The sequence below is a fragment of the Chiloscyllium punctatum genome, chromosome 6 (assembly GCF_047496795.1).
Source record: "Chiloscyllium punctatum isolate Juve2018m chromosome 6, sChiPun1.3, whole genome shotgun sequence".
NCBI classification, from domain to species: Eukaryota; Metazoa; Chordata; class Chondrichthyes; order Orectolobiformes; family Hemiscylliidae; genus Chiloscyllium; species Chiloscyllium punctatum.
Window position 1 is genome coordinate 101,321,904 of NC_092744.1, and position 12,054 is coordinate 101,333,957.

A 12,054-nucleotide genomic window follows, 5' to 3' on the forward strand; every position below is an offset into this window, starting at 1 on the left:
GTATATGAATAGGAAGGGTTTGGAGGGATATGGGCCAGGTGCTGGCAGGTGGGACTAGATTGGGTTGGGATACCTGGTCGGCATGGACGGGTTGGACCGAAGGGTCTGTTTCCATGCTGTACATCTCTATGACTCTATGATCTCCAGAATTCCAGGAGATCTCTCCAGGTTGGAATCACCTGCCAGCACAGGCAGAAAGAACTTCCATAACATTCCACTGAGGAAAGCAGTGGCAGGAGATATGGGTTAACGCTGGCACGGTGGGAATATGTGTCTTCCAGGCTAATGCTTGCAGGTTCAAATACAGACAGAGACAAAGCCTGTCTTAGTGATGGTGATAGTATAACCATATACTTGTAAAAATGTCACTCATGTCCTTCAGGGAAGTAAACTGCCAGCCTTACCGGGTCTGACCGGTATGTGACTCCAGATCCACAGCAACGTGATTGTCTCTTAACTGCCCTCTGGGCAATTCGGAATGGGCTATTAATGTTGGCCTAGTGATGTCCACATCCCGTGTATGAATAAAACAAAATTTGAAAGGGTATGTTTCAGTACCACGCTGCAGTACCAGTCTAAACTACCCTGGATTATACCCTCAATGAGATGATCAGTGGTTATTATCGCTAGCATTGGTTAACACAAGGATACCACTGTAATCTAAAAGATAAGGATGGCTGGCTGATTTGAGGAATGAGTATGTTCCTCATGTACAAACTCTGTGCATTCTAGCTCAGTATCACAGGTAACAGGAACATCAGCACGCCCTTACGTAAAAAGTTACTGGTTCACTATACCTGACCCACAGGCTGATGCATGTCCAAGAGCTTCTTAGACCTTTTATTGTGGGAGTCATGTATCTGTGTCATGATGGCGTCATTGCGTGTCCTATTGTCCTGAGTAAATGTCTTGGGTTCTTGGAGAACACCCATGAACCTCAGAATAATAATCCAGACCGCCAAGGAAGCCTAGGATGGACACATTTCATACATTAGGAAGAAAATGTACCTGAGAGTACATCCATTAAAAGAAAATGTGTTACATGTCATTTATTCTCCAACTCTCTCCCATCAATCAATGAACATTCCTGCCTTCACTCTTTCCAATGGATCATCAACCAATACCCTAATGGTATCCAGTTTAGACCATAAAACCATCAGATATAGGAGCAGAATTAGGCTATTTGGCCCATCATGTCTGCTCTGCCATTCCATCCTGGTTGATATGTTTCTCAACCCCATTTTCTAGCCTTCTTCCCATAACCCTTGATCGATTTACCAATCAAGAATCTACCTACCTCTTTCTGCAATGCACCCAATGGCCTCCTCAGCTTTCCGTGGCAATGAGTTCCACAGATTCGCCACTCTCTGGCTGAAGGAATTCTTCCTTATCTCAGTACTAATGGATTATCCCTTCATTTGGAAGTTGTGCCCTTGGATCGTAGTCTTTCCTACCAGTGGAAACATAGCCTCCATGTCCAATCTATCCAAGCCTCTCAGCATTCTGTAAGTTTCAATCAGAGACCCTCCTTCCTCCGAAACTCCTTGGATACAGACCCTGAGTCTTCAACTATTCCTCATCTGTCAAGACCTTCAGCCCCAGGACTCCACCAACACCAGCACATCCTTCCTTAGATACGCACACAAAACCACACATAATATTCCAAATGCAGTCTGAACAAAGCCTGATACAGCCTTAATCGTACATCTCTACTCTTGTCTTCTAGCTGTCTTGAACTGAATGTTAATATTGCACTTGTCTTCCTAACTGCCAAGTGAACCTGCATGTTCACCCTAAAAGAATCCTGACCTAGGACTCTCAAACCCCTTTTCCCCTTTAGAAAATAGTCTATGCCTCTATTCTTCCTACCAAACTGCTAACCTCACACTTTTCCCCGTCTGTATTCTAGCTGCCACTTCTTTGCCCACTCTCCTAGCCTGTCCAAGTCCTTCTACAGCCTCCCTCCTTCCTCAACATGACCTGTCCCTCCACCTTCATCCAGATCCGGTTAATGGATAACATGAACAGTCATGGTCCCAATATGGACCCATGCAGAACTCCATTAGTCACTAGCTGCCATCCTGAAAAAAGATCCACATTCTCTGCCTTCTGCCAGTCAGCCAATCCTCTATCCATCCCTTAGCCCCATGGGCTCTCATCTCATTTAGCACCCTTTCATGTGGAGCCTTATCATAGGCCTTCGAAAAATCCAAATAGATCATGTCCACTGACACTCATTTGTCTAACTTGCTCGTTACCTCCTCAAAGATTTGTCAAGCAAGACATCCCCTCGATGAAGCCATGTTGACTCAGTCCTGCTTTCCAATGCATTTCTTAGTTCTCCACAATCTGATCATTAATAACGCGCTCTAAAATCTTACCAACAACCGAGGTCAGGCTGATCGGCCTGTCAGTATTGACTTTATTAAACCGTTTTCTACCAATGCAAGATTTCAATGGATTGTATTCAATCTGGATAGCTTTCACTCTCACAACTTTCTCATTTATAACAGGGCGCCTGAATAAGCTACAAAGTAGCCCTGTGAGCGAACGTATTGCAAAATGTTGTGATTCACTCTTTTAACAATGCAGTCACTCTAAAACCAATGGGCCAACTTCCCAGAGGGAAGAGTTCATTTACCGCAGTATCAACTTCATCTTCATGGTAGAGCAGGGGATGCTGGAGAACTCTCTGGATGTGAGTGTGTGTTGCAGAGCCCTGGAAATATGTGGCAGCATATTTTGGGAAGGTGTACTGGGCAAGGTCATCTTCTTCATCAGACTCCGAGGATACAGAGATATCATCCAAATCAAACTCCTCCAGTTTCTCATGTCTCACTTCCAAGTCCTGAAAAGTACCGCAAAATAACTAAAATATTAGGAAGGAGAATGAGATTTCAGTCATGCCAGCATTGATACAGTGTTCCCAGTGAGACAGACAGAGATGACAGTGAGACAGAAGTGGGTACTGCAGATGCTGGAGATCAGAGTCAAGATTAGAGTGGTGCTGGAAAAGCACAGCAGGTCAGGCAGCATCTGAGGAGCAGGAAAAATTGATGTTTCAGGAAAAAGCCCTTCATCAGGAATTACAGTGATACAGAGAGAGACCACAGTGATACAGACAGATTTTACAGTGATACAGAGAGAGATCACAGTGATACAGACAGAGACCACAGTGATACAGACAGATTTTACAGTGATACAGAGAGAGATCACAGTGAACAGACAGAGATCACAGTGACACAGACAGAGATCACAGTGATACAGACAGAGATCACAGTGAACAGACAGAGATCACAGTGATACAGACAGAGATCACAGTGATACAGACAGAGATCACAGTGAACAGACAGAGATCACAGTGATACAGACAGAGATCACAGTGATACAGACAGAGATCACAGTGATACAGAGAGAGATCACAGTGATACAGACAGAGATCACAGTGATACAGACAGAGATCACAGTGATACAGACAGAGATCACAGTGATACAGACAGAGATCACAGTGAACAGACAGAGATCACAGTGAACAGACAGAGATCACAGTGATACAGACAGAGATCACAGTAATACAGACAGAGATCACAGTGAACAGACAGAGATCACAGTGATACAGACAGAGATCACAGTGAACAGACAGAGATTCCGGTGAAAAGAGGTCCCAGAGGTTCCAGCACAAAAGAGATATTCCAGTGATGCAGAAAAAGATCCGGGTGACACAAAAAGAGAACCCAATGATACAGTTATCCCAGTGATAAAATGTTTTGAATGATTCAGTGTACCCAGTGATACAGACAAAGATGACAGCATCAAAGAGATCTCTGAAACTCAAGTGAAGATCTAAATGATACATACAGAGATCCCAGTGATACAGGCTGAGATCCCTGAACACCCCGCACACATAATCCCAAGTGACAAACATAGATGCCCTAGTTAAACAGATATTATTGCCAGTGATATGGACAGTGTTCACAGAGATATAAACTGTTCCCAGTGAAGTGGACATTGTTCCCAGTGAAACAAGACAATGTTTTCAGTAATACAGAAAGTGTTCCCAGTGATATAGACAGTGTTTGTGGAGACACAGAGAGTGTCCCCAGTGACATAGAAAGTGTTCCTGGTGATACAGAGAGTGTTCCCAGTGATATAGACAGTGTTCGTGGTGATACAGAGTGTGTTCACAGAGATATAGACAGTGTTCGTGGAGACAGAGAGTGTTTCCAGTGATATAGACAGTGTTCGTGGAGACACAGAGAGTGTTCCCAGTGATATAGGCAGTGTATGTGGTGATACAGAGTGTTCCCAGTGACATAGACAGTGATCGTGGTGATAGAGAGTGTCCCCATTGAAATAGACAGTGAGCGTGGTGATACAGAGAGTGTCCACAGTGATATAGACAGTGTTTGTGGTGATACAGAGAGTTTCCCCAGTGATATAGACAGTGTTCGTGGTGATACAGAGAGTTTCCCCAGTGATATAGACAGTGTTCGTGGTGATAGAGTGTTCCCAGCGATATAGACAGTGTTCGTGGAGAAACAGAGAGTGTTCCCAGTGATATAGACAGTGTCCGTGATGATACAGAGAGTGTTCCCAGTGATATAGACAGTTTTCGTGGTGATACAGAGAGTATCCCCAGTGATATAGACAGTACTCGTGGTGATACAGTGTTCCCGGTGACATAGACAGTGTTCGTGGTGATACACAGAGTGCCCCCAGTGATTTATACAGTGTTCCTGGTGATACAGAGAGTGTCCCCAGTGATATAGACAATGTTCGTGGTGATACAGAGAGTGTTGCCAGTGATATAGACAGTGTTCCTGGTGATACAGAGAGTCCCTAGTGATATAGACAGTGTTCCTGGTGATACAGAGAGTGTTCCCAGTGATACAAACATTGTTCGTGGTGATACAGAGAGTATTCCCAGTGATATAGACAGTGTCCCTGGTGATACAGAGAATGTTCGTGGTCATACAGAGAGCGTTCCCAGTGATACAGACAGTGTTCGTGGTGACACAGAGTGTCCCCAGTGATATAGACAGTGCTTGTGGTGATACAGAGCATTCCCAGTGATATAGACAGTGTTTGTGGTGATACAGAGGGTATTCCTAGTGATATAGACAGTGTTCCTGGTGATACAGAGAGTGTTCACAGTGATACAAACATTGTTCGTGGTGATACAGAGAGTATTCCCAGTGATATAGGCAGTGTCCCTGGTGAGACAGAGAGTGTCCCTGGTGATACAGAGAGTGTTCCCAGTGATATAGACAGTGTTCGTGGTTATACAGAGAGTGTTCCCAGTGATATAGACAGTGTTTGTGGTGATGCAGAGTGACACCAGTGATATAGACAGTGGTTGTGATGATACAGAGAGTGTTCCCACTGACATAGACAGTGTTCGTGGTGATACAGTGTTCCCAGTGATATAGACAGTGTTCGTGGTGATACAGAGAGTGTTCCCAGTGATATCGACACTGTTCCTGGTGATACAGAGAGTGTTCCCAGTGATATAGGCAGTGTTCCTGGTGATACAGAGAGTGTTCCCAGTGATATAGACAGTGTTTGTGGTGATACACAGAGTGTTCCCAGTAATATAGACAGTGTTCCTGGTGATACAGAGAGTGTTCCCAGTGCTATAGACAGTGTTCCTGGTGATGCAGATTGTCACCAGTGAAATAGACAGTGGTTGTGGTGATACAGAGAGCATTCCCAGTGATATAGACAGTGTTCCTGGTGATACAGAGAGTGTCCACAGTGATATAGACAGTGTTCATGGTGATGCAGAGTGTCACCAGTGAAAGAGACAGTGGTTGTGGTGATACAGAGAGCGTTCCCAGTGATATAGACAGTGTTCGTGGTGACACAAAGTGTCCCCAGTAATATAGACAGTGTTGTGGTGATACAGTGAGTGTTCCCAGTGATATAGACAGTGTTCGTGCAGATACAGAGAGTGTTCCCAGTTATACAGACAGTTTTCGTGGTGTTACAGAGAGTGTCCCCAGTGATATAGACAGTACTCTTGGTGATACAGTGTTCCCAGTGATATAGACAGTGTTCGTGGTGATACACAGAGTGTTCCCAGTGCTATAGACAGTGTTCCTGGTGACACAGAGTGTCCCCAGTGATATAGACAATGTTCGTGGTGATACAGGAGTGTTGCCAGTGATTTAGACAGTGTTCGTGGTGATACAGAGAGTCCCTAGTGATATAGACAGTGTTTGTGGTGATACAGAGAGTGTTCCCAGTGATATAGACATTGTTCGTGGTGATACAGAGAGTATTCCCAGTAATATAGACAGTGTCCCTGGTGATACAGAGAGTGTTTGTGGTGATACAGAGAGTGTTCCCAGTGATATAGACAATGTTCGTGGTGATACAGAGTGTTCCCAGTGACACAGACTGTATTCCTGGTGATACAGAGAGTGTTCACAGTGATATTGACGGTGTTCGTGATGACACAGAGTGTCCCCAGTGATATAGACAGTGTTTGTGGTGATACAGTGTTTCCAGTGATACAGACAGTGTTTGTGGTGACACAGAGAGTATTCCCAGTGATATAGGCAGTGTCCCTGGTGAGACAGAGAGTGTCCCTGGTGATACAGAGAGTGTCCCCAGTGATATAGACAGTGTTCGTGGTGATACAGAGAGTGTTCCCAGTGATATAGACAGTGTTTGTGGTGATGCAGAGTGACACCAGTGATATAGACAGTGGTTGTGATGATACAGAGAGTGTTCCCACTGACATAGACAGTGTTCGTGGTGATACAGTGTTCCCAGTGATATAGACAGTGTTCGTGGTGATACAGAGAGTGTTCCCAGTGATATCGACACTGTTCCTGGTGATACAGAGAGTGTTCCCAGTGATATAGGCAGTGTTCCTGGTGATACAGAGAGTGTTCCCAGTGATATAGACAGTGTTTGTGGTGATACACAGAGTGTTCCCAGTAATATAGACAGTGTTCCTGGTGATACAGAGAGTGTTCCCAGTGCTATAGACAGTGTTCCTGGTGGTGCAGATTGTCACCAGTGAAATAGACAGTGGTTGTGGTGATACAGAGAGCATTCCCAGTGATATAGACAGTGTTCCTGGTGATACAGAGAGTGTCCACAGTGATATAGACAGTGTTCATGGTGATGCAGAGTGTCACCAGTGAAAGAGACAGTGGTTGTGGTGATACAGAGAGCGTTCCCAGTGATATAGACAGTGTTCGTGGTGACACAAAGTGTCCCCAGTAATATAGACAGTGTTGTGGTGATACAGTGAGTGTTCCCAGTGATATAGACAGTGTTCGTGCAGATACAGAGAGTGTTCCCAGTTATACAGACAGTTTTCGTGGTGTTACAGAGAGTGTCCCCAGTGATATAGACAGTACTCTTGGTGATACAGTGTTCCCAGTGATATAGACAGTGTTCGTGGTGATACACAGAGTGTTCCCAGTGCTATAGACAGTGTTCCTGGTGACACAGAGTGTCCCCAGTGATATAGACAATGTTCGTGGTGATACAGGAGTGTTGCCAGTGATTTAGACAGTGTTCGTGGTGATACAGAGAGTCCCTAGTGATATAGACAGTGTTTGTGGTGAAACAGAGAGTGTTCCCAGTGATATAGACATTGTTCGTGGTGATACAGAGAGTATTCCCAGTAATATAGACAGTGTCCCTGGTGATACAGAGAGTGTTTGTGGTGATACAGAGAGTGTTCCCAGTGATATAGACAATGTTCGTGGTGATACAGAGTGTTCCCAGTGACACAGACTGTATTCCTGGTGATACAGAGAGTGTTCACAGTGATATTGACGGTGTTCGTGATGACACAGAGTGTCCCCAGTGATATAGACAGTGTTTGTGGTGATACAGTGTTTCCAGTGATACAGACAGTGTTTGTGGTGACACAGAGAGTATTCCCAGTGACATAGACAGTGTCACTGGTGATACAGTGTTTGTTCACAGTGATATAGACAGTGTTTGTGGTGATACAGAGAGTGTCCCCAGTGATATAGACAGTGTTCTTGGTGATAGAGAGTGTCCCCATTGATATAGACAGTGAGCGTGGTGATACAGAGAGTATTCCCAGTGCTATAGAGAGTGTTCCTGCTGACACAGAGCGTCCCCAGTGATATAGACAGTGTTTATGGTGATACAGAGAGTTTCCCCAGTGATATAGACAGTGTTCGTGGTGTTACAGAGAGTGTCCCCAGTGATATAGACAGTACTCTTGGTGATACAGTGTTCCCAGTGATATAGACAGTGTTCGTGGTGATACACAGAGTGTTCCCAGTGCTATAGACAGTGTTCCTGGTGACACAGTGTCCCCAGTGATATAGACAATGTTCGTGGTGATACAGGAGTGTTGCCAGTGATTTAGACAGTGTTCGTGGTGATACAGAGAGTCCCTAGTGATATAGACAGTGTTTGTGGTGATACAGAGAGTGTTCCCAGTGATATAGACATTGTTCGTGGTGATACAGAGAGTATTCCCAGTAATATAGACAGTGTCCCTGGTGATACAGAGAGTGTTTGTGGTGATACAGAGAGTGTTCCCAGTGATATAGACAATGTTCGTGGTGATACAGAGTGTTCCCAGTGACACAGACTGTATTCCTGGTGATACAGAGAGTGTTCACAGTGATATTGACGGTGTTCGTGATGACACAGAGTGTCCCCAGTGATATAGACAGTGTTTGTGGTGATACAGTGTTTCCAGTGATACAGACAATGTTTGTGGTGACACAGAGAGTATTCCCAGTGACATGGACAGTGTCACTGGTGATACAGTGTTTGTTCACAGTGATATAGACAGTGTTTGTGGTGATACAGAGAGTGTCTCCAGTGATATAGACAGTGTTCTTGGTGATAGAGAGTGTCCCCATTGATATAGACAGTGAGCGTGGTGATACAGAGAGTATTCCCAGTGCTATAGACAGTGTTCCTGCTGACACAGAGCGTCCTCAGTGATATAGACAGTGTTTATGGTGATACAGAGAGTTTCCCCAGTGATATAGACAGTGTTCGTGGTGATGTGGTGTTCCCAGTGATATAGACAGTGTTCGTGGAGCAACAGAGAGTGTTCCCAGTGATATAGACAGTGTCCGTGATGATACAGAGAGTGTTCCCAGTGATATAGACAGTTTTCGTGGTGATACAGAGAGTATCCCCAGTGATATAGACAGTACCCGTGGTGATACAGTGTTCCCAGTGACATAGACAGTGTTCCTGGTGATACAGAGAGTGTCCCCAGTGATATAGACAATATTCGTGGTGATACAGAGAGTGTTGCCAGTGATTTCGACAGTGTTCGTGGTGATAGAGAGTCCCTAGTGATATAGACAGTGTTTGTGGTGACACAGAGAGTGTTCCCAGTGATATAGACATTGTTCGTGGTGATACAGAGGGTTTTCCCAGTGATATAGACAGTGTCCCTGGTGATACAGAGAGTGTACGTGGTCATAGAGAGAGCATTCCCCGTGATATAGACAGTGTTCGTGGTGACACAGAGTGTCCCCAGTGATATAGACAGTGTTTGTGGTGATACAGAGCATTCCCAGTGATATAGACAGTGTTTGTGGTGACACAGAGAGTGTTCCCAGTGATATAGACATTGTCCGTAGTGATACAGAGGGTATTCCCAGTGATATAGACAGTGTCCCTGGTGATACAGAGAGTGTTCGTGGTCATACAGAGAGCGTTCCCTGTGATATAGACAGTGTTCGTGGTGACACAGAGTGTCCCCAGTGATATAGACAGTGTTTGTGGTGATACAGAGCATTCCCAGTGATATAGACAGTGTTTGTGGTGACACAGAGAGTGTTCCCAGTGATATAGACATTGTCCGTAGTGATACAGAGGGTATTCCCAGTGATATAGACAGTGTCCCTGGTGATACAGAGAGTGTTCGTGGTCATACAGAGAGCGTTCCCTGTGATATAGACAGTGTTCGTGGTGACACAGAGTGTCCCCAGTGATATAGACAGTGTTTGTGGTGATACAGAGCATTCCCAGTGATAAAGACAGTGTTTGTGGTGACACAGAGAGTGTTCCCAGTGATATAGACATTGTCCGTAGTGATACAGAGGGTATTCCCAGTGATATAGACAGTGTTCATGGTGATGCAGAGAATGTTCCCAGTGATACAAACATTGTTCGTGGTGATACAGAGAGTATTCCCAGTGATATAGGCAGTGTTCCTGGTGATACAGAGAGTGTTCCCAGTGATATAGACATTGTCCGTAGTGATACAGAGTGTTCCCAGTGATATAGACAGTGTTTGTGGTGATACACAGAGTGTTCCCAGTGATATAGACAGTATTCGTGGTGATACAGAGAGTATTCCCAGTGATATAGGCAGTGTTCCTGGTGATACAGAGAGTGTTCCCAGTGATACAAACATTGTTCGTGGTGATACAGAGAGTCCCTAGTGATATAGACAGTGTTTGTGGTGATACAGAGAGTGTTCCCACTGATATAGACAGTGTTTGTGGTGATACAGAGAGTGTTCCCAGTGATATAGACATTGTTCGTGGTGATACAGAGAGTGTCCCCAGTGATATGGACAGAGTTCATGGAGACACAGAGAGTGTTCCCAGTCATATAGACAGTGTGCGTGGTGATACAGAGTGTGTTCCCAGTGATACAGACAGTATTCATGGTGAGACAGAGAGCATTCCCAGTGATATAGGCAGTGTTCCTGGTGATACAGAGTGTCCCCAGTGATATAGACAGTGTTCTTGGGGATACAGAGAGTGTTCCCAGTGATGTAGACAGAGTTCCTGGTGATACAGAGAGTGTTCCCAGTGATTTAGACAGTGTTCGTGGTGATACAGAGAGTGTTCCCAGTGATGTAGACATGTTCGTGGTGATACAGAGAGTGTTCCCAGTGATATAGACCGTGTTCGTGCTGATACGGAGACTGTTCCCAGTGTTATCGACAGCGTTCTTGGTGATACAGAGAGTGTTCGCAGTGATGTAGTCAGTCTTCGTTGTGATACAGTGTTCCCAGTGATATACGCAGTGTGCGTGGTGATACAGAGAGTGTTCCCAGTGATATAGACATTGTTCGTGGTGATACAGAGAGTGTTCCCAGTGATATAGAGAGTGTTCATGGTAATACAGAGTGTCCCCAGAAATATAGACAGTGTGCGTGGTGACACAGAGAGTGTTCTCGGTGACATAGACAGTGTTCGTCGTGACACAAAGAGTGTTTCCAGTGATATAGACAGTGTTCCTGGAGATACAGACAATGTCCCCAGTGATATAGACAGTGTTCGTGCTGATACAGAGAGTGTTCTCAGTGATATAGACAGTGTTCGTGGTGATACAGAGAGTGATCCCAGTGATATAGACAGTGTTCCTGGTGATAGGACAGAATGTCCCCAGTGATATAGATAGTTTTATGGTTATACAGCGAGTGTTCCCAGTGATATAGACAGTGTTCGTGGTGATACAGAGAGTGTTCCCAGATATATATAGACAGTGTTCGTGGTGATACAGTGTGTCCCCAGAAATATAGACAGTGTTCGTGGTGATACAGAGAGTGTTCCAGTGATATAGACAGTGTTCATGGTAATACAGAGTGTTCCCAGTGATATAGACAGTGTTCGTCGTGACACAGAGAGTGTTTCCAGTGATATAGACAGTGTTCCTGGAGATACAGACAATGTCCCCAGTGATATAGACAGTGTTCGTGCTGATACAGAGAGTGTTCTCAGTGATATAGACAGTGTTCGTGGTGATACAGAGAGTGATCCCAGTGATATAGACAGTGTTCCTGGTGATACAGAGAATGTCCCCAGTGATATAGATAGTTTTATGGTTATACAGCGAGTGTTCCCAGTGATATAGACAGTGTTCGTGGTGATACAGAGAGTGATCCCAGAGATATAGACAGTGTTCGTGGTGATACAGTGTGTCCCCAGAAATATAGACAGTATTCGTGGTGATACAGAGAGTGTTCCCAGTGATATAGACAGTGTTCATGGTAATACAGAGTGTTCCCAGTGATATAGACAGTGTTCGTCGTGACACAGAGAGTGTTCCCAGTGATATAGACAGTGTTCG

At 44.8% G+C, this 12,054-nt stretch overlaps 1 protein-coding gene across 1 annotated transcript in view; it reads right to left on the reverse strand.

The window, feature by feature from the left end:
• The window catches only part of LOC140478453 (unconventional myosin-VIIa-like), a 396,478-nt gene that overhangs the window by 42,394 nt on the left and 342,030 nt on the right, over positions 1-12,054 (reverse strand). Inside the window, exons 19-20 of the mRNA XM_072571713.1 lie at positions 2,642-2,848; positions 798-968 (exon numbers count right to left, since the gene is read on the reverse strand). Of these exons, the coding sequence (XP_072427814.1) occupies positions 798-968; positions 2,642-2,848 (378 nt within the window). The remainder of the gene's footprint in view (positions 1-797; positions 969-2,641; positions 2,849-12,054) is intronic.